This window comes from Anser brachyrhynchus (genome assembly GCF_964034855.1).
Source record: "Anser brachyrhynchus genome assembly, chromosome: 8".
NCBI lineage: Eukaryota > Metazoa > Chordata > Aves > Anseriformes > Anatidae > Anser > Anser brachyrhynchus.
In genome coordinates, this window is record NC_137702.1 from 12,999,649 (window position 1) to 13,023,939 (window position 24,291).

Sequence of the window (24,291 nt, forward strand, 5' to 3'; positions counted from 1 at the left end):
TGGCACAGGCCATTTTTCAGAACTGAAGTCTGACATGATTTTGAATATTATACAGTTGACTCAAATATCAATTCAGAATGTCAGCATTCCTCAGGAGAATTTGAGTCAACAATATTAAGTGGATCATGCTCATTATAACTAAAATTGAATATAATTTAATGAGAAATCCGAGTATAAAAACACTCTGCCAACACATGCCAACAATATTTATTTTACAGCTTTGATATTCATGAGAATACAGCAGAGAAGGTGTATAATTTGGATCTTAGAGAATGCCAAGGTAAATCCAAATTAGTCTAAGTGAAAGTAAGACAGGGAGAAAAAAAGTGGTACTAATCTAAATTCAGAAACTGAGCATGGGAATACGACAAGTCCAGTCTGGCATATGATGTTGGGAAGGCATTATAGTTCATAGACAGCAATACGTGCTGGCTTTGGAAAGCTCTTGGGATAGGAGTCATGGAAGAAAAGAAGTTGGAGGACAGTGATCAGTGGCTTCATTCAAAGTAGGGGAACTATAGAGCTGAGGAGATAAAAACTACAGGGTACATGCAAGAACTCTTCTTTTGGATTTGTTTCCTAGGAACTCAAATATAAGAATTAAGGTCCTCAACCCATCACTATTACCTTTTCAGGTGTCCCAAAGAACTTACAGACAACATCAAACGACTCATGCAGTCGTCATCAATAAAATCTTTACAATTCTGCCTAATTAACTACTGGATTATTGGTATTTTTTTTTCCTCCAATATTAACAATATCTGTAAGAATTTTAATGTTGACTAAATTGTCTTAGAAGGCTTATTGAGAGAACCTTAAGGAAAGGTTTCTCTTACTTTCCTAGGAGAAGACAAGTCTCTTCTACAGTTAACTTAGAAGACTAGCTTGTCTACATGCATGTTATCAGTACCAAATAGCAGGATACTTGATTAGTCTGTTCCACAAAACAATAATTTGGGGCATTTTATAAATGGTCTTTTGATCCTAAATAGTATATATACATAAGAGGTGGGATAGCAAAGGAAATGCCAGTCATACATGTGTACCAGATAAAACAGGATGGGTGGAGTCTGCACAAGGTAAAATTTCAGCACCTGTTTACCTGCTTCAGTGGCTTTAAACCATAGAATTGGCAGGATTTAGATTTGAGGAGGAGCTTGATAGTTTATTCTGTAGTACTCTTATTAATGACCATGGATCACTGTTTCTTGTCATGCTAAGGGATTTATCCGATTTTCATACTAAATATTGCGGAAGAACAACAATTAGAAATCATACCATGAACTGTCACATTTAGAATATGTAGACAAATGCAATAAGGTATAATTAAGAAATATGGGGATGTATTAAGTGACTGAAAATTCTGTCACAGTCAGAAACAGCAGCAATTTTATTCCATTTTCAGAAGTGGAAAACAAGATGCTTAAATAATAGAAAATGAAGTCCAGCACATCTTTACTATGGTGTGATTCCCAGACGCCAGCTGTACATACTGTCAAAGATGTGTGGTCTTGTTTATTATCAGATAATTTAAGAAACCTCAAAAACATCTGAGAAGAATAATAATAACTTAAACTTCAAACACAAGAATGGATATTTTAAGGAGTTAAATTCATAAGGAACTTTCTTTTCACTATTCCAATGGTCTAATGTTATACTGAGCAGACTGTGCTGGGGGATAATTTACTGGACCACATCCTGCTTCCATCAAAATTAATAGTATAAAAGTCACTGACGTAGGTTGGCCCAGAGTGGTGCTCACTGTGGAAAACTACTGGGTTAATGAGAAAGGCAAGTAAGGGAAAGGTTTTCAAGAGAAACAAGTTTCATATGCAGTTTGACTAGATGTGTTTAAATAATCCGCCTGACTTCACACAAAATATTTTACAATGGCAATGATGACCAAATATCTTCCAGTTCTCTATATAGACAAATAGATAGTATCTGTATAGTATCTGTGCTAGCATTCATGGCAGGCAGCTTTAGAGCCCATCACATTGGAAAGCCAGCTCTGCAGCTGCACAACCCTTGACACCAATGCTCCTGGCTCTTCTGCAGGAGCTGGAATTCTCAGAAATCTTAGATCAAAGTTAGACCTACATCTCCCAAGGCATTCTACTAGGGCCTTGGCTACAGGCTGAGCTCTCAGGGCTCTCACTGCACTACTTCTCTGGCAGAGGCCATATTCCTGGTTCCCAATGCAGGGTAATTGGTCCTGGGGTCAAGGTGCTTTGCAGGCTCTAACGTGGATAGCAAGGCCAGAAAGAGAACGTTTCCTGAGGCAGCAGAAGCCTGTCTGTTCCAGGTGAACTCTTGACATTTTGACATTTCAAATAAATATTTAAATGAATTAAAGACTCCTGACCAGAGCTTGAGTTTGGCAGCCTGAATTTTCCTAAAGCCACACCTGAACAAGCATAGGGGTGATTTTCAGAAGTTTAATGAACACTTGATGTTACTAAGGACCATAAACAGCTCATACCAAGGCCATTACAGTATACTATAATACATTCACAACCTGCTCTATTCTGTGCATTCCCCAGGTGACGTAAAAAGAAGCAATTAAAACATCCGCTAATTTTACTCTAATCCAGACCTTTTAAAAACGGGGTCAGAGGCCTTTTGGGGATACCTGTCCATCAAGCATGGGAGTGGCAGCACAGGGCTGGGGACCAGTACTGCACATAGTAGTCTGAAAAGTGGACAGCCCTGGATAGGAAGGAAATGCAGCTGGAGCAGCTGGGGAATACATTGATTCATTGCATTTGGCTGTTCTCTTTTGACAGCAGCCTCTGCTGCCAAAGCTGCTATGGAGCCCCTGGGGGAAGCTAAAACTACCCTTCCCTAGTGTAACCCTCATGGGAAAACAGTACTTGAAGTGCCTCACTTAACCCCTCAAAAGCAAGGAAATGAAAGGCTTCCTGTAAAACAAATTCCAGTGCTACTCCCCCTGCTGTGCTTAGCTTGTCTGGAGGTCTCAGAACAGTGGGTGATCTTACATACATTACTTCTGTGCTGCAGGACTGTGTGTCTACAGCCATCACAGCCTGAGTTAAGAACAGCAATACCATTAACAGCCTTGCCTTGCCTTCCTTGTGATGTGTTTCCATTAATGGTAATTTAACACAATTTGTTTATGATTCTCCAAAGATTCAGCATTCAAGTTTGGTCTAAATCAGCATGAAAGAGCAGATGCTTAGAAAAACCACTTGAGACTGCAGAACTGGGCTGGAAATCTCATTTAAATATGAATTGCTTTCATAATGGGCCCGATTCATCTTTGTCCTACACTGGGGCAGGGGACCATGCAGTTGCTGAACAGGAAATCTTGCCACTGAAAGCTCCGTCTTGCTTGAATTTCATAGCTCTCTACCTCCTTGTAAGAGCCCTTCACAATGCCTTCTTGGGACATTTGAATAGCTTGCTAGGAGTTTTTGACTGGCTTGAACTTGATGGCTCTGCAGCTAGCTGGACTCCTAGAAGTCCTTGGATCAGCAAACACATTTTCTTTCACATTCTTCACAGGCTATGTTTACATGCAGAGGTGATTTCAGATAAACAGTTTTTGTGTGTTTGGCTGAACTACAAGTCCTCACAAAAAAATAAAAATCCTATGGCCCCATTTTGAGGAATGGGGCAAAACAGTCTAAAAGAAGGAGCAAAGACATGTTCCTACATATCCAAAATACAGTTGGGTTGAGTTTTAAAGAAGGGACAAGGTTTGGAAAGGTTAATATATTATTTAAGCTGCTTCCTTCATCTCTTGCTAGTATTTTCAGACATTACAAATTAAACATGAAAAACATTTATTATTGGGTAAGTGCCAGTGATGAGATTGTCACTTGTTTAGCCACACAGAACAACCTGCCTTTTCAATGCTTGTGAAGTATCAAAAAAGAGAAAAAAAAAAAAAAAGAAAAGAAAATCTGCAATTTGTGATCACTCATATGTGAAGAACAAGAGGAGGAAAAAAAGTCTTTAGAAGTGCTAGTCACTGACTGGAAACAAAACATATATCCATACAAGCATCTGTAGGATTTTGAGAACAAAAAGGAACAGGGTGCTCAGATTAGTGAAACAGGGAAAAGGGGGATAAATAGCTGTTGAGAGGCCCTGTCAAACCTTCTTCCTAGCACTGTCTCCCCTCCTCCTTTGGAGAGCAGGAGTCTCCAGGCATGTGCCTTGCAGACAGCAGCAACGTGACCCACCACTCCTCCCATAGGAGACCTCAGAGCTGCAGTGACCAATGGAGATTCAGAGCTGTACTGTTGCAAGTGGAGAGCTTCAGGCTGGGTGTGAAAACCCAAGATTTGTTATTTGGTGTCTGGATGACACCCCTTTCCTGACAAGATCAAGAAGGGAAGGGCTGTGAGTCCTATGAAGATGCACAATTTCTATTACAGGTACACTTTGGAGCTGGTCTGGATACCCCTGCTGACATGGTGAGCAGGGTGCTAGGGCATCTGTCAGGGGTATGGGTGCAGAGCACAACCCATGACATCACAGCACAGGCACGAGGTACAAGGAGTGGCCACTCACTCTTCAAGGAAGCAAAGCACACCATGACCTCCTTGCACATGCAGCACTCCGGTTCCCCTCCTGCCTTCCCTGTGACATCAATTCACCAGCTCAACACTGGGGCTGATGAGCTGATAAAATGCACAGCTAAAGACGAGAAGAGACTGTAGTGAGGGAATATCAGAGACAGCAAGGAGTCACAGGTAAATGGGACAGCGTCCACAATAGGGATGAAGTGCTGGAGTTCTCAGCCTAGTCTGGGATATAAGGAGTGACGACCAGATGAATTCACTGGAAAACAGGATTATAGACACTGAGTAGGATAAAACAATAATCCCATCATCAGTACCAGTCATATGCAGCTCCTTGTTAGCTATACTGTGAACTCAAACAACCCAAGGCTTCCATCCAACAGGATGTGTACAAGTGAGATGTCACTACTCAAATCTAAACATTTTGGTCCCAAGCAAAAGATAAGCATGAGGAAAAACAGCTTAGCAAACAGTTTGATAAAGGGGAAATGTTTCCAGGCAGCACTTTTCCAAATTCCAGAGCAAAAAGGGAAGATAATTATCCAGATTCTGAACAACACAGCCAGGAAATGCATCACCACATTACAGCTTACATATGCAAACCACTGTCGTGCCATTATGGTATGGGTAAAGCAACATGTGAAAAAGGAGGTAAGTTAGAGAGAACACAGCTTGAATGAGGCAGAGGAACATTAAGCACTATCTGATGAGCTTTATCAAACACCCTACAAGCAAGCAGGAAAGGCTTTGATCAGAATCATAGAATCATAGAATATCCCGAGTTGGAAGGGACCCATAAGGATCATCAAGTCCAACTCCTGGCACCACACAGGTCTACCCAAAAGTTTAGACCATGTGACTAAGTGCACAGTCCAATTGCTTCTTAAATTCAGATAGGCTTGGTGCAGTGACTACTTCACTGGGGAGCCTGTTCCAGTGTGCGACCACCCTCTCAGTGAAGAACCTCTTTCTGACGTCCAGCCTAAACTTCCCCTGCCTCAGTTTAACACCGTTCCCGTGGGTCCTGTCACTGGTGATTACGGAGAATAGGTCACCTGCCTCTCCACTCCCCCTCCCGAGGAAGCTGTAGACTGCAATGAGATCCCCCCTCAGCCTCCTCTTCTCCAGGCTGAACAGGCCCAGTGACCTCAGCCGCTTTTCATATGTCTTCCCCTCTAGGCCCTTCACCATCTTCGTCGCCCTCCTCTGTACACTCTCCAACAGTTTAATGTCCTTTTTGTACTGTGGTGCCCAGAACTGCACACAGTACTCAAGGTGAGGCCGCACCAGCGCAGAGTAGAGCGGGACAATGACTTCCCTCGATCGACTAGCAATGCCGTGCTTGATGCATCCCAGACTACGGTTGGCCCTCCTGGCTGCCAGGGCACACTGCTGGCTCATATTCAACTTGCTGTCAACCACAACCCCCAGATCCCTCTCTGCAGGGCTGCTCTCCAGCATCTCGTCGCCTAGTCTGTACATATAGCCAGGGTTGCCCCATCCCAGGTGCAGGACCCGGCACTTGCTTTTGTTAAACTTCATGTGGTTGGTGATCGCCCAGCTCTCCAATCTGTCCAGATCTCTCTGCAAGGCCTGTCCACCCTCATCCGAGTCCACAACTCCTCCAAGTTTGGTGTCATCAGCAAATTCGCTCAAAACACCTTCTAGTCCTACATCCAAATCATTTATAAAAACATTGAAGAGGACTGGCCCTAAAATGGAGCCTTGAGGGACCCCACTAGTGACCATCCGCCAGCCAGATGTGGCCCCATTTACCACAACCCTTTGAGCCCTGCCCGTCAACCAATTGCTCACCCATTGCATGATATTTTGTTTTTGTATGCTGGACATTTTGTCCAGTAGGATCCTATGGGAAACCATGTCAAAAGCTTTGCTAAAGTCCAAAAAGATCACATCAGCTGGTTTCCCTTGATCGACTAGATGGGTGATCTTATCATAAAAAGAAATCAAATTTGTTAGGCAGGACCTACCCCTCATGAACCCATGTTGGCTGGGACCAATGAAATAACACTGTTTTTTGTCAGGACATAGACTTATCCATTACTCACGCAGAACTAAAGCCTGGAGTATTTCTGTGGTCTTCCAAAACACCACATGGCAGCAGCAACACTGGGTTTCTGCTGTGCAGGGCTGGAAGTGCCCAGATGTCCACAGAGGACTGTCACCACTCTGCTCAGGGAGCCCTCCACAGAGCACAAAGAGTAGTTTCAAATACTTAATACCAGTGATACAGTGAGGCATGCAAGTTCACTACCCAGACAGGATATGGTGGCAGACATGGAAGGGAAAGTATATGGAGCTCTGTAAAGATTTATAGAGGAAATATCCTGATAGGTATGTGCTTAAGGGTACTTTTAATTGGAAATGATGCAAATCACTGATGGTCATTTCATATGGGGGTGGTTTGTATTATAGAGTTGGGAGCCAGAAATTAAAATGCAGTTGCTGAATTCCTCCCTGGAGTGGAGAGATGGCTATTTGAATTAAAGGGTGAGTTCAGGTTCATCTCCACCCAATTCTGAAGAAAGCTTTTTGCCAGCTCACCTGCTCCATCACTCCTTGTGGCGGACTTTGAAACAGCAGGGTGGTTTCTGTGCTTATTTGAGAGTGAACAGAACACCACACCCATGTTTTGCTGAAGTGTGAGAGCTCTTTCCATAACCGGGCTTGACCTCAAGTTGCCTGATGTCAGAGGAGTGGCTCCCATTAACCTACATCTTTGCTTTTCTAGAAGCAGACTCTTGGAGGGAAAACCTGTAAAGAGCAGAAGAATGAAAACCACATTGCTCTTCCTATCCTCACCCCACAAAGATCTAATTACCAGGACCCAACCTCAACAACCTGGCAGGCACCCTGTGTCAAACCTACTTCTGAAGGATTACACAGAATGTAACTGAGACACATGATCAGTTTCTTGATTTGCCTCCATCAGAAACACTGAATTAAAAAAAGGTGAAGTGCAGCTGAATGGGAATATGCTGGATATGCAGCGTGCAGTCGTCAATGTTTTTCCTTGGTGCTACCAACAGAAGGGTTTTAGAAACTTCCCAGTTACTGTATTATGTCATTCTCTCTCTCTCTTTTTTTTTCTTTTCTTTTTCTAACTCACTTGTTTTCACTAAAACTCATATTTTAACTGGAAAGTAAAACAGCATATGTTCAATCAGAGAATAGTTTTGCTTAAAATAGAGTGAGCAGAACAGCAGCTCCCTACTGACAGGGATTAATCGGTAGATAACTGTGCCCCTGTAGAACTGAATATGCAGCCCAAGAAAAAGTTCTGTTTCAGCACTGAAAATGGAATTAGATTTTATTAAAAATAATAATATCAAACCTATAGCCAGACACTACCTGCATTGTAATTTCTTGCAGACTTCCCATTGCATTTTCCGTGGTGTTGATTCTGTGCCAGTATTATGAAAGTAGATGCATCAGAACGTGAGGCTGAAATCTTGATTACGTTGTTTAATACTTTCCATAGTTTATATAAATAAATGCTAAGTTCTGCTGCATACTCATATCCTCACCTATACCACTCTACTGCAGTAGGCACTGCCTAATTACATTCAGGAAAACAAGACTCAAATTTGTTGTTCACTTCGTAATGCAGCTGGCTCTTGATATTTCTAACACTCACTTCTGAAAACTCCAAATGCAGAACTTTTTGAACCAAAATACATAAACTCACTATGACACATTCTGGTATTGGTCTAAATCCAAACTTTCTTTTGCATTTCACAACAGAAACTTTAAACTGGCATCTTTTGGAAGAAAAAGTTCCCCATTAGCTGCAAAGCAGTTGAACACTATCACGCACCAGATCTTGGCATCCATTGAATTGTATCTAACAGATGCTAAATGCATCTAAAAAGGCAGTATAACCATATTCATATTAGCATTACTCTTTCCATATCTAATCCCCAGTGAGTCTGTGATGGATGTTCCCTGTTGCCAGTTACACACAGGCCATCACTCAGAGGTCTTGATCTCTGGCTTCTTCAACAGCACCCCATCTAAAAAAAATCCAAGTGAAACATAAGGCTGGAAGTCAGGATGAACGCAAGTTCTCATGACTCACATGGCCAGACTACCTTCCTGGCCTTGGGGAGATAAACTCTGTCAGCTTACATTCACCACTTCAGTAGTATTTTTGGAATGGAAAAGAAAATGTGAACTCTACCAAAAAGGTTTTGCTAAGTCATGGAGTAGCATGATTTAAGAGCTTTAGTAGGAAGTCTTTATTTGGGCAACAAGAACAGATCCATATGTAGAAAGGAAAACTGGGTTCATTGGTGTTTATCTGGAAATCCCACATGCTTTTGAATCTGCCACTTAAAAAAATAGGTGACGTGTGATAAAGTGCAGGTGTGATTCTACCCCATTATCTTCAGCAAATTTTGTCCTTTGAAAATTATTTTGCTGTAACATATTGGAAACAGTATTAAAAATGCTTCTTGCTTTTAGATCTCTATCACTGTCCACTTTGGATTTAAAAAGCAAAATATAATAAAAGATGTGGTAAAATTGCTTTGAAAGAAAGAAGTAATAGCTCAAATGGTAAGGAAGGTAATAAAACAGTGACTAAAAGAAAAGCTATTTTTTTTTCCATTGTGGAACAGTATTCATTGATTTCTGAAACCACAGGCTAATTATGCTCTGAGTGGACAAAGTACTTTACAGAGTCTAGTCTGGGCATCAGAGACATTGAGTTCATGATGTACTTTTGTCAAACCTAAGTTACAGTACTCAAGACAAGAGTAGCTTGATGAAATTTGATTGCTGGTACTATTCAGGAGGTTAGATGAGGTGACCTAACATTAGTCTATGAGATGCAGAGACCTGTATTGCTTTAAGTTAGTACCAGTGCTGTGTAATTAAAAGAAAATAACCCCTGTAGCAGACAATGGCCTCCCTCTTCCTTCCTCTCCACCCTGTATTTTAATAGCCTGTTAAATCTTGTCAAAATTTACACGTGAACTAAGCATCTTCTAAAATGACTCACATACCTTTCATGTGATCTGGTGAAGCTTTTTTTTTTTTTTTTAAATATTATCTCTGTAATTTATCCCATTTAAATGCTCTGCAATTCAATAGCTTCACTACTGGATAATAGACTAATCCATGAAAGGAAATCATTTTAATCTATAACTGAGAAAAAACATTAATTACTGGAAAACATCCAGTCTCCAAACTTGAAGATATCAAATATGGTCTGGCAAGGAGGAGACAATTAGACTGAGGAATTCTACCCAAAGGGAAAACATGCCAGCATTACTTCAGCTCGACTAATGACTTCAACAATAACCACTGAAGTATTTCCAGCTACTGTCAATGCTTTAAGCATTTAACTCCATAGTGAAAATGTCTTAACTACTGGCAGTCATATTGTGACAGACTGACCCCAGCAGTTCATTGTGGATAACAAAAGTCTCTATAAAAACATATAGCTTTCATTTCTTGTCTTCTGATATCAAATAGGGCTAAATATAATGATGCAAGTGGAATTACAGGTTATAAAATGCAGCAGTCAGGTCTATTGTACTGCTCAGTCTCAAGGGTTGCAGATTTTTGTATACTCACAATCAATTTCCCATATAATAATCAAATATCTTAATGAAATTTATTTGAAAAGTATAACACTTCCTTTGCGGAGCAACATCTTCCTAAACTGACTGTTGTAAAGCTTGAATTTCTTCTTTCAGGCCTCCTTACTGAACCTTACAGCTTTAGAGTGATGGAGCCTGTGGTCTCCTCATGCCACATAGTCTTAATAGCTCTTTTTGGAGCTTTCTTTCTAATGCTCACAATCCAGAAAATTCAAATGGCATAACAAGTTAATGCACTGAGATCCCTTAATGAGTTTTGACTGTGAGAGGACTATAAGATTCTGACTCAAACTAAAGTGACTTTCCCTTGCTGATTACACCAACAGCTCTGTTTTTCAACAGTTATTATATACTAGTTTGAAATATTTTATTTATGATTGACATTGTCTACATAACCTTATTTTCTCTTGAATATATATATACACACAGCAAATAAGGACATTCTTAGACCAAAGATGTGAAACATTTGGCAGGCAAAAATATAGGAGTTCCTTCCATTAAAAGAAAAAGTAAAGAATAAAGTCCTCAGGTTGGACAGAAGTGGTACTTTTAAGAGGCAATAACATTGAAATGAGGCACAAGACAGAAGTGAAAACACTTCAAGTTTGCCTAGCATAATAACACTTCATATGGCAGGTTGTATTATGTGCATTTGCCTGGGAGTATTGGCAGCTGGGAGGGTGTGTATGTATCATATAAAAGCTGTGTATCTGGTTAACTGGATCCTGCGTACCACACTGGTGAACTAGCAAGTCTTTTGGCTTGTGCACCACACATGAGAGCTGCACGGAGCTCAGAAGTAGGCTGGGTTGCAAGCAGAGATACTGCATTAGTGCTGCTCCCTATTTAAACACAGTTTTTCGTAGCCTGGATGTAGCAACGTGCTGCACAGCAACACGACTTGCTGCTACTCGACCTGGCTTAGCCAGTACTGCGTTGTGTCATTTCAGCAGACTCTGGGAGACGACGTCCCAATTACAAAACACAGAGAAAACACTGCTGCCACTAATTAAAATGAGGGGTATAATTTACATACTAAGAAGACAGAAGCCACAGGAAAAGAGGATTACTGTAACATAGTGAATAAAGCAGTGTAAAGCACACAGATCACTACAGACTACCATGCTGGGGACCTGTCAGAGAGGGAGGAATCACAGAAAGCCTCACTACCAGTATACTAAAGTGCTACTCATGAGCAAAGTTCTCAGTTGGAAGTGGTAGTAACTTGCTCCCCCTGCAAATCACTCAAGAATAAAGTACTTACTCTTCATTTATTAAAATGAAGCTTGCAAAGTAAACACCTATATTTAAGTTCAAACACTGATAAACATCTTCATTATCAAATACACTAAGCTTCCAGAAACATTAGGTTAGATGTACGTAGCATGTTCAGCACAGCCTGATAACTGGGCCATTTATTAAATATGCAGAAAAGTACTGTAAGTTTCTCTTCCAAGATATATTGAATAAGAAACTGGTTCAGCAAAAGCAGTAGTAAAGATTGTTTATTTTTAATTCAGGGAAACTATTACATCATGTATCAAATGTTTTGTTCATTAAAAATGTCATTGCCTTTTGTCCTCTGCTCCTGCCTCTGTATGTACCAGCACAGAGAGTTCTATGGGATATCCTTAGTTTTGCTCCAGAAGTCCCAGTTCAGTCAGGATACTGGAGATCCCAGAACAGTTTGATGGGAAAGATTTTTCTGTGCTCAGATTTGTTGTGAACTTCATATTATAGTAAGCATTAAACATTTCTCTAATTTATTCTGTCAAGTAGGGTAGGTTTACATTCCAAGTGTAAATGCGTACTACACACAGAGAAAAGTAGTGTTTAAATGATTTATTTTCATGTGGTCAAGCTGTTAAATATCATAATACTGGATTAGAGTTAAATTCTTACTCCAGCTGCCTTGGCTCCAAATCAAGCACTGTAAAGTCAACCTCCAGGACCTCCTCTGGAGACCCGCTGAAAGATCTGGGATAGGGGACAGCTGGAGCCAGGGAAAAAAGGCATGTTGGGTATAAGACAGCAGCATACAGCATCAAGGAAAGGATAATACTGTGGTTTGGAAAAGCTATTTTACAGGCTATTGCTCAGAGGAATGCTTTACCAGTCTTCATATCCACCCAGGAATTCAAATAAGGAGAGGGCAACCCTTCCCTCCTGACTGAGGAGGCCTATGTTACATCTGTTAGAGGCAAGTGGCAAAATCACCCTGTGAGTTAAGGCCCAGGGAAGAAGAAAATCATTTTTAAAGCTGGCCCACTTTTAGGCCAAACTGCAAGATAATGATGGTTTTCTTGAGGAGCAGTGAACTTCTTTAGAACTTCATTTGGTGCCTGTTTTAGCCAAAGAGTGCACTGTTGTGTTATTTTCTGTTACATACCCTACTCTGACAGGCCACTGAAGCCTTTAAAGACTTCTCATCTTTACTGCAGAAAGTACTTTGATCTTAATGCCAGAAAAGGTCAACGCAAGAAATTCAGAATTAGAGCTGTTTACATCCAATATACAATACAAATAAGTGAATGTGGCAAGGACATCCCTGGCAGATTAAACAAGGCCATGTTTTCCTAGTTCTGCTTAAAATGTTTTTGTTTTTGCCAACCATTGTGCAAGGAATGTCATCATGAAATCTAGTGAAATTCACTTATTGAAGCTCTTTCCCCCTCAAAACGCTTCATCAATCATATCCCAGAAAGGCTCTGTCATAGGATAATTGTGACTTGGCATGCCAACAAAGAGCATCCAAACATCCTCAGCTTCCCTATCTATACAATGGGCAGGGATGACAGCCATTTTATTAGCTGAGATATTGTTACCCCCATCAGATAAAATACTGTGTTTTGTTGCTTTGATGTTTTCTGTCACCATAGCAGAGCTGTCTGTTTCAACTGCATGTTTAAAAACGGCTGCAGTGGCAGCTTGTGTTCCTTCACAATAACACTGCCTACAAACATCTTGCAGAAAGAAGCAAACAATGTACTAATTGCACTTTCTCTGAAAGAGATTGGGAAAAGCAAACAGACTTTCTGATGCAGTTATTTCTAGTCAAGACATAATTGTGAAGCAATCTCTCTTGTCTACATTTGCTTCCTCAAGGATAAGAAGATCAGACAATGAATACCCTGATTGGACAGCCAATTGAGAAGCCACCCCAAAATGATTTCAGCCATCCCAGTTCTCCTGCCTCCACATACAGTATTATTATTTTAATCTACTAAATATTCTGTGGATTAAAATGACATTTTAGCATAACTGCTTATATTTAACACTTCTCTACAATAACTACAACTATTACAGCACTCAGAAATATGTATCTTACTTCCACATGCTTGGTTAGATCATACAGACCTTGAAGTCTAACAAAAAACCTGTCATGCAGAGCAATATGCAAACCCATTTAATTTTCTATTTAAATCCTTCCTGACAGAATAGACTTTTCTTGAATTCCAAAACAGCAAGTCTGTTAACCAAATTCTGAAGGTGGATAAGTCTGCTTGTCGACATCAAGCTTATCTCACTGTTCTATCATTTGGGCAATAATTATATAAAGTGCTGTAGACATGATTTAATAATTCAACATTTGCCAGCTGCTACTGAACAATTCCCATCTATACTAAGCACAGGGAAGGGCTGTGGACTCTCCAGTAGACTGCATGATGAATACTGTCCACAACTTTTATCTCAGCAGTGCTCTAGCACACTGATTTCTTCTGAGAGACAATGTTGAGATGGTAATGGGAACAGCACAATTAGAGGTCATCAGCCTAGAAGGACGTCTCATCTCTGGTGGCTGATCAGCAAGAGGTTGCCCTGCTGACAAAGGGCAAAATAGGCAAGTATACATAGTGCTGGCAAATACAGGCCTCTCTGATCGTTGAGCTTTGTACACATTCTATACACCTTTGAAAAACCACAAGGCATTTTGATGGGTGATAAATCCAATAGCTCTGGAAAATGAACAACCCCAACTCCCTCAGCCTGTCTTCACAGGAGAGAAGCTTCAGCCCTTTGATGATCTTTGTGGCTCTCCCCTGGACTCATTCCAACACATCCATGTCCTTGTTGTGCTGGGGGCCCCAGAGAAAGCAGTACTCCATGTGGAGTCTCATGAGAGCAGAGCAGATGGGGAGAATCACCTCCCACAATCTGCTGGCCATGCTTCTTTTGATGCAGTCCAGGACACAGTTGACTTTCTGGGCTGCAAGCACACATTGCTGGCTCATGTCGAACTTCTCATCAACCAACACCCCAGGTCCTTCTCCTCAGGGATGCTCTCAATCCACTCTTCACCCAGCCTGTATTTCTGCTTGGGATTGCCCTGGCCCAGATACAGGACCTTGTACTTGGCCTTGTTGAACTTCACAAAGCTCACTGGGCTCATGGGCCCACCTCTCAAGCCTGCCAACGTCCCTCTGGATAACATCCCTTCCCTCTACCTCGTTGACAGCACCACACAGCTTGGTGCCATCAGCAAACTTGCTGAGCCTGCACTTGATCTGTCTATGTCACTGACAAAGACGTTAAACAGTGCCAGTCCTGATACCGACCCCTGAGGAACACCACTTGTTACTGATCTCCACTTGGACATTGAGCCATTGACCACAACTCTGAGCGTGACCATCCAGCCAATGGAATGTTTTTCCTTTGAGCAAAGGCTCATGTAAATTGTGTAGTTAGGAAGGCACCTGGTTTCTACTATCAAGTAGAACTAGAAGTGAAATTCAAGTAATTGGAAATTTAACCTTGACTACCCTTTAATACCCTGGAAAAATGACATGTTACATGCACTCATTTCTAAGCCCTGTGCTGCTGTTCCCATTATTAAGCACTGGTGATCACCTGGTGGCACCCCAGCCCACAGTCAACAGCCCTCGTTGCAGTAAGTGAGTAGTGCACTTCTCCTAAGACCACCAAGACCTTCTCTAAAATATATATATTTTTTCCTGCTTTGGAAAAAACTGTCTAATGTAGAACTTAAGGTAAAAATTGTGGAGGTTCAAAGGCTGTAATAGTATATTTTGAGCATAATTGTTATTTTTAAGCATAAATGAGTACCTCAAGGCTACAGTGCTCAGTGCTTTAAAAAAGCCTTCACTATATGAAGTGAACACTTCTACAATGCTTCTGTTTTTTTCTTAAGGCTTTAACTCCTGAAGTCACATTAACTACATTAATACTCAAACCTCATACAAGAAGAATAAAAGCAAAAGAGAAAACATCTATTAAACTCCTAGCAACAGAGAAAGTCTGTTTTCTTTACCACCCCCCCCCCCCCCAAGAAAAAAAAAGGTGTTATTTTTGTTTGTTTGTTTCCAGTTCCTTAGTTTTCAGGGTACATGCATATGAGAGAACTGATTCACAGAGACACTTGGCAGCAAAGACTCTGCAAATCCAGAGGTACTACAATTTCTCACATAAAGTTCTTTGGCTTTCTAATTTGCTTACACATCCTGGATACACCACATATCAGACTCTTGAAAGTTAATAAAATATCAAGAATTACATAGCTCAGCTACCTCATTTTGTTAATGTATTTTTAAATCCTTCTCATAAGAATCTAACACATAATAAACTAATGAAAAGGAGAATAGAGACTGGCAAATACTAACCATGAAAGTCAAGGGCACAGAATTACTCATTTCATTATCTGTGTATGTTCCCTCAAACTACAGCTGCTGCAACACCTCAGACTTACAGCCCTGACTAACACCTATTGGCAGGCTTAGCTCATTTCTGCCTACCTGCTTCACAGGAAGAAAGTAACTATGAATGGGTCTAGCTTGCTGGCTGAGTATAGAAATATGGAAGCACTTGCCCTAGTCTATATTTTTTTACCTTTTTTTTTTTTCCTCCTCCTTAAGCCTTCCACTCTTCATTCTGCCTACATCCTAAAGCAGGCTGTCAGTAGAAAACTCAGCTCTGTTTCCACTTCCTTCCCTTTTAATAGCTAGTTCAAGAAAGAGGTAATAAATTGGCATTTGGAGTATCGGGGCCCAGGAAACTACTAAGCTGCAATTGAAATCTGGTGTGTGTCAGGTGTGACGAGTTTGAGGGAAAAAGCAGAAACTTCCACAAACAAACTGTGACTGCCAGAATCACAGCACAGTGATGAAAGGGGCTCTTCATTGAATGGGGTGCTCCTTGGTCATTGCTAAAGGATTATTCAATTATCTAATAATTAAACCTTTAGGTAATTAAATATGTTTTAAAAAGAGGAGGGGAAAAACCAGCAACAAGGACTCTGCTTCAGCAGATGTAAAACTGACACATCTGCCTCCCTCGATACTAGCAAATTGGCTCTTTCAATATGTTTCATTTGTTCTCCTGCCAATTGCTGATCTCTTGTCAATTTACTCTCAAACTTGGAAGAAAGTTAAATGGTTTGATGACATACTGGTTTATGTATTTTATCTTTGAAATGCAAAATATATATGGCAGTGATCTTAGAAATGTTTTACGTCTTTGAAATCTTTGCAATTGTAAGATGTTGGGCTTGATCCCCATCTGGAATATAAGGGCATAACTATAACTAAATTAGGCAGTTTATCCCAGCTGGTGATCTTTTCCATAGTTTTTCCACAGATTAACATGAAACATATTATATACTTATTTAGAAATATGCAGTGCAAAAGGGATTGACTCCCTATATGCTTTAGGCATGCTTGAAAATACCTATACAAGATGATTGTCTAAAAATGCTTCCTAATAGCTTTAAATACTCAAAATGAAATGATGGAACTGTCATCACAGCAAATCACATGAGGAAAGAAAAATGATAGCAGCATTAACTGCAACAGCCACCTGCTCTGTAAAGGTTATTAAAATGATAGAAACAGTATGTTGGCTATGCCGTAGTATGCAGGCTAAAAACCACAGCAGGTCCAATATTCCATGCTACAAGTTATAATTTATATACCTATAATTTAGAATATACTATGATTTATACAACATTGATCAAAATGCAGGCTAGAAAGGACTGGCTACTGACAGGGATACTCATTTAATGCCTTGCTCTGCAGCCACTTCCTTAGTCTCAACTTGACAAAAAAGAATTTTTGCAAAAGCCTGTGTCAGAGCCTGTGACTCTGACAGCGATAAACTGGGACAGGGTCCTATAAACATAATATACCTAACACACTGATGGGAACCTGCTCTGTACTCAGCACAGCTGCAGCCACATTTATTCAAAGACAGGAGGAAGAAAAGGAGAAAGAGGAGGCGGCAGTGGCAATGTCTTCTTCATAAGCAGTTTTAGCATGCTGGAGTTTGAGGTAGTTCTAAATAATTCTGCTCTCCCCTTGTCATGAAAAGCACCCCAGTTGCCTATCTACAGGCAGTAACTGAGCAGAAATGCAACCCATCTCTCCTGATGAAGTTATGCCACTTGGCAAAATGCAATTCAATCATCCTGAGCCCACGAGCACATTTCTCCAGCCAGGCAGGAAGGATCTTCATGTGGGAGTCTTGATTTCAGGTTCCTGCCCTAGGGAAGCCTAATGTATTTTATCCAAGAATTGTTTAAAGTAAAATAATCTGTCATAGAAATGAATGGAAAGAGGCGCATTTCCAGAACCAGTACCACTACGGATGGCCAATACAGATGAAAATGCTTACGTTTAGGCGTTCTTGACTGAAAACAATGGCTTCCCACTCTTTATGCTAAGTTTACCCATCTGTAAAGCAGACACATTACAGTTTACCTAACTCAGAGAAATGGGATAATACAACTTTGGCAAAAGAAAGGCTCCATCACATTGCTATACTAGACATAAAAAGGTAATATGAATATATGATTTTAAATCAACATTAAGATAGTGTAGACTCTGAGACATTTCTGATATTGCTTTGGCTGGATAATATAATTCATTTTCTAACAGGTCTCTTGCTGTGCTTGATATTCCACAGAGCCAGCCTGTGTTACAAGAGGTACGTAGCTAATCTGCTGAGAAAAGAAATCATAAACAACACTTTATCCTGCATTATTTTATTCATGAGAGCATTATTCCAGTCGGTGCAATCTTGAAGTATGGGTTGGATCCTGGGATCATATAGCCATGATGATATAGCCCAAGTTAGTCTATTTTAAACATTCTTTAATTACAGAGGAGGAAGGTGGTTACAAAGTCTTTAGGCTGTCTTATCTGGTTTAAAATTTACTTATCATGTTTGTTCTTTTTTTTTTTTCTCCCCACTTCTTTTGTTTTTACAAAGTCATATAAGGAGAAATCCAATTACATTATTACCCATACTTTCCTAAGTGAGCAGTCTGAGAAGGATATTAACTTCATTGGCAGTTAGTTTCCAGGGTGGAAGTGACAGCATTTGTCTCTCTGATTGTCCCCAGCACAGGAAGTTAGGCTTTTTGGAGCTCTCAGAGCATATGGCATTCAGCACAGCAAGAAACAGGAATCTCCTGAGTGAGTTCATGTTGTTTGTTTCCAGGAGCTGGACCGAAAATTTCAAAATATGTACAAAGTGTTCGCACACTCCTTACAAGTCAGCCATCACATGTTTTCAGTAGCATTGTTTTCATGGGATAATCCTTAGCCATATATAAAATGAAGCCTGTTATCTCTTTGATGAATGCATTTTAAAGTCAAAGGATAAGCGTGGGTAAGAGACACAAAGAAGATAGGGAAGATTTGCAGAGCAGTGACAAGATCTGGAAGAAAGGAAAACCAGTTTCTTTAAAAGTGGCTTCCTAGGTGTTATCTCCCCATATAATTTAGCTTTACTAATCCATACTAGTGCAGTATATATAAATTTGTACTAAAACTTCGTTAGACATCATCCGTACATTTTTTTTTTTTTAAATGTGGGTGGATCCCACATTGACCTTAATAGATCTTACTAGATCAGATACTGAGAGCTGTCTCCTGTGACAGTCCTGGATACTAAGCCACTATTAAATGTCTGTCTTGTCATAGATTTATTCTGTATGTGCTTGAAACTGAACCATGTCACATATTTGGCAGAAAATGTAATCCTTCCACAAAGAGGATTTGATCCTCGGTGTGATCCCACCATTTGCAAGCAAGAACAGCTCTCTGTAAAGCCAGTGCAAAGTCAGCCCATGTATTTCAGACCCCAAACATGGGGTTACAAAAGCAAAGTTCCTGTCCCTAATATTCCACATGGCCTAGATGTCATGAGAAGAGATAGGCTGCAGATACAAAATGCAGAGTGCACAAACAAAATGCCTTCATCTGAATTCATATGGAAGAACTGGGTTATTTTTAATTGTTTTCCAAAACCCCAAGTGGTATGCAATCAAGCAAACAGCATCACAAGAATTACTAGGGAACAGAGCAAGGCATAGCTCTCAGTTTGAATAGGAACAGACGAAATCACTGAACTAATGACAGATTAGGGATCCTCTGCTAGAGCTGATAGCTCCAGAATTCCCCCATCAACTCAACTCCCAGTTTTGAGACTCCCTCCGCCTTCCCCTGCTCCTTTCTTCTCTTCAGATCTTCATGGCAATCCCCTCCTCCCTCCCTGCAGCCTTTCTGTCCCTCCTCACTGATGTCTCATCTAAAGAGAAGGGAGCAGCTGTAATCTGCTCTCAGACACCCCTCTGGCAATACTCCTCATGTGTGACTCCCTGTTGCTGAAGGGTATGCATTTGGGATATATTGCCCCTTTTGCCTTAAAGTCCTAGCTGTGAATCTCAGCAGTTCCTGAAAGGTTTTAAAGAAAAGGAGAAAGGGAGGCAGTGTGAACCCGCTGATATCTTCTGGTACAATTGTTATCAATCTCCTTTAAAATAATGGAATAAATATTATGAGCGTAAAAATCATCTGGAACAACAGGGGAACCATGACCAATAAGTATTTTGTATTTTCAAAAAACAGATCATGCCAGACAAATGTAATTGCTTCTCCACCATTTTCTGGGTTAGTATATGGAAGGAACAGAGTGGCTGCAATATATCTGGGCTGTAGCATTTGATACAGTGGCTCACAAAATCTTATTAGAAAAATAATTTATAATGTCTTGGATAAGAGTGCTGTCATGTGCATTGAAAACTGGCTGAAGGAATGTAAACAAAGGATAATGAGTCATGACAAACAGCACTGCACTGAGCTGTGAAGAGGTATCCAGTTGGGTTGCCACAGGAATTGGTGTTAAGCCCAGTTTTATTTTACATATTTATTAATGCTCTGGAAAAAGAGATGAACAGCCTGAGAATTAAATTCACAGATGATGCTAAATTACTAGATGTTGTTAACACCAATCAGGACAGAGATATTATATAGAAGGAAGGCAGAGAGGATGGGAATGGGAAGAGTCAGTGACCAGATTTATTTATACAAATATGTGAGGGAGGGTTTTACATTGCAACTCATAATAACAGGAGCCCACAGACAAACCAGACAAAAGTAATTTACATCTGGTCTATCAAAGGCTGGACCAGAGAAATAACAATAAAAACAGCAAACATATAATTATTAGCAAACAAAATTTTTTCACAGGACCTGAAAATGTTGAGACCTGGCTTCCTACCATTTTACATCTTAAGTTTGTTAACTTTGATGGCTAGTGAAATGCAAGCTCAAGGTCACATTTCCTCATTATTCAATCCAAAGAAAAATTATACTGCCATGTGGATTCCTTAGTAAATGTGAATTCACAGTGTAACTTTTCAAATGAGGTTATTTAAAGAAAACATTTTTTTTGTTTGTTTTTTGTTTGTTTGTCTGATTCAGTGGAAGACAACAAAGTTCAAGAGTACTGAGGAGGACCACACTTCAATGTCACTCCTGCAGAAAACCTCATATCAGCTAAAATAAAGCCTCCAATTAAAGATTTCATTACTCTCTACCTTCCTCCCTGGCTGGTAAGGATTGATATGGAAAACTGGAGAACCAGCAACCTTTGAGAGTGTTTGTGATTCACACAAGGATGTCTTCAGGTTGTTCCAAGTTATGACATAGGATGACTTCAGCTAGGCACTGAAAACAAGGCTGGATCCAAGTATGAATCCTGAATGCCTGAAGATCTGATTTCAGGCACTTAGCATGGTACTGTGCAGAGTCTGTCAATGACTGCTGTGAAAGATGAAATGATTCAGCCTTTTGGAACATCTATCACTGCCAGTGGCCACTATGTTTTCATAAAAGTATTTCCAAAGAGACTACTAAGGGAGCAAGGTTAAAAATATCCAGGAGGATTTTAGTTGTAGCAGTATCCAAGTAAATATAAATTTTGGGTTTATACAATGCTATCATTTGCATGACATAAAACAGTACTGTGTGGATGCGTTATTTTTGAAGGGATTGTTACATCTCGTAAAATTCTTATGACTGGCAAGGGAATAATCCCTGTGCCTGAATCTTATTTGATGATAACAGGTATAGTTACTTTGAATTTAAAGAATGCCTATCAAAGATACTGAATTATACTAAATTCTATTGAATTATATTTTTCTCTTTTGTCTCACGACTTCAGCACATGTTATCTGTGGAATATTTGTAAAGACTTTTCCTTCCACCAAAATTTGTACAGAAGATAAACCCAAATTTGCCTAGAAAAGTTATGTTGATTTTGTTTCTGGCAGTGATCTGGCAGCTTCTTTATATCTGTACAGCATTGTGATTATCTGACAAATTCACAATACTTTAATTCTGTACCATACTATTTTCCATAGAGGCAATATCCTCAGTGCTAGTCTGAATGCTCTGAATGTTAAGTGTCTGGCTCTGGCTGAATTCTCCACATTTTCTGTCCATGAACACGTAGCACATGGCCCTTGATTACTACTTTTAAATTGATCTGTGTCTGCTATGAAAATATATTGCTTCATAAAAGTCTTTCAGAGTATCAGCTTCCAAATTAATGATTTTTCTCTCAAGCTCTGACTTTGAGAGCTTACAGTACAGCATTGTGCAGTCCAGCTACTTGAATCAAATTGAAATCCATCCATCTGCAATTCAGATCCAAATTCTTTCAGTGCTGTTGGCACATCTCTAGGTAAAGAACAGCTGTTGTCCTGTTAAAGTGACTGTAAATAATTCCAACTTCAAGCTCAGAGAGTGAAACTCACCTTACTTCACTGGGGACCACTTAATCCCTGGGATGTTCCTGGGTTCAGTCTTCAGGTGGTGGGAGCTGCTTAACTCTGCTGTCATCAGTAGAGCTGTGCTGCTATACGCCAGGTGAAGACCTGGCCCTAGAAGAGCCAGTGCACAGAAGTGCCAAGTACTGGGGCTGCACGCCAGCTCTGTGGCAGAAACGTGTTATTTGCAGAGGGATGCAAGGTCATTGCACTGAGCCAGAAACTCTGACTTATGCTAATGGCACAAGACATTTGTACCCAGATCCTCCTGGTAAGAAGGTAAAAAAAGGTTAGTGTTTCTTTCTTGTTTTCTTGTGCCATGACCAATGGCCATCTCAATTTTATTTTTTTTTTGGGGGGGAGGGGGGGGGTTACATGTGTTCTGTAGCCCAAACAGTGCAATACCAGAGAAAGACATGTTTACAGCAGCAATTCAATAAGTGTCTAAAGGAAGAATTTTCAGATGAAAAGAGATGGGCCCTAACCGTGAAGGAAGGTGCTTGTTAAAGCAACTATATCAGAATAGTGGATGAATCATGATGTGATAGCACTATTTGAAAGAATGTTTTGAATGGAGCTGTCAGCAAGTATTTTAATCGCAAGTCTTCAATTTCTGCTTTATGGGGTTTTTAACCACCAAAAAAAAAAAAAACAACGTAAGTAACAAGGAGGGATTTAGGAATTGTTTAGTGTTTGGCTGTTCAAAGAAAGAAAAAGAGCCCTCCACATGCATTGCAGTTAATGAAAATTGCCATTATGTTTTTTTTTTTTTCTCCCCTCCATTTGCTGATGTTAAACACTGTAATAATGCAAAGTCCTTATGATTTTCTAAATCTCCTCAATGAGGACGATATTATCTACTTCTTTAATTACTGAATCTCCAATGGCAAGGAGCTACTACCACCAGCAGTGCCAGCTCATTCAGAGTTCCCCCCCTAATTAAAGGGTCTTTGCAGTTAAAAATAAAGTAATAAATAAATCAAAAGCCCAAACTACCAACAGATGATAGTAAAAAAAAAAAAAAAAAAAAAAAAAAAGGAAGGAGGCACTTCACAGACAGATTTTCAATTGCTCAGCACCCACAACTGAGATTATTCTTTTGAAACAACTCAGTCCTCCTTTAGGCACCTAGGATAGAGCCTGACAGCTTAAAAGTGCTCAACAAATATTTCTTTGGAAAATCCACCCCTAACTGTGGCTTTGTGTCCTACAGCTGCTGTGGCTTGCAAAAGTCAATTGCAAGTCCCCTCTCTATCAGAGGAAAGTCATCAACATCACCCTTTCTGCAGGAAACTATAATAAAGTATATCATTGTACTCATCTGTGCTCTTGCCATTGCTTGCTGCAATGAGAACAGAGGCAGCAGGTATTTCAAGAGACTGTTTTTACTACAATGCCAGCAGAAGCAGCAGTAGTCCAGCACTTGGGTTTCTGTTGCGGTACACAAAACCAGATATCCATATTACAGCACAGCCCCATCACTAGTTTGAATACTGAGCTCCAGTGTGAATGCTGCTGTCTGCATGGAATTGCCTGGGGGTGATGTGCCATCCTTAGTTTAAAAGTTTTTAGAATTTAGATCATTCTAAGGCCAAATCTTAAGCAATAATTCAAGAGCACTTTACAGCTAATAAAAGCTGCAATAACTTTCTCTGAGAACAGAGAACACAGCCCAGAGACCTTTTAGCACATCCCTCCTCAGCATTTGGTGGTATTAGCATACTACCTGTTTATTCAAGACGATGTACAAAAAGTTCAGTTAACAGTTCTTTTCTTTGCAGCCCACAGCTGTGTAAATATTGTCTCAGCCTCCCCTTTGACATTCATCTAATTCTTAGACCTTATGTGCAAAATGATGCAAACTGAGCTCAACAGTGGGTAGCCCACTACTCTGTCCTAGCACAGCTAGGCCATACTATCTAGCTTCTCCTGTGACAGCCGTGGTACTGTGTGATGCATGCCTAAAGTGACCTCATCTTCTAAAGACAGTTTCATGTAGAAGCTCCTAGATTTTAACCACAGAGCTGAGTGTGGTGGAATCAGTGTA

General features: G+C 40.2%; 1 protein-coding gene across 8 annotated transcripts in view; it reads right to left on the reverse strand.

Annotated features, from left to right (window-relative positions):
• Window positions 1-24,291, reverse strand: part of ADGRL4 (adhesion G protein-coupled receptor L4) — a 74,825-nt gene that overhangs the window by 38,064 nt on the left and 12,470 nt on the right. Inside the window, exon 1 of one of the 8 annotated variants that reach the window (XM_080602308.1) lies at window positions 16,022-23,276. The exons of 6 other annotated variants lie outside the window; for them this stretch is intronic. Coding sequence is in view for 1 of the 2 variants with exons in the window: in XM_080602303.1 (XP_080458429.1) it covers window positions 7,116-7,278 (163 nt within the window). In the remaining variant the exon portion in view is untranslated. Of the gene's footprint in view, window positions 1-7,115; window positions 7,367-16,021; window positions 23,277-24,291 lie in introns of those variants that run through there. One more of the 8 variants, XM_080602303.1, reaches the window with a different exon arrangement.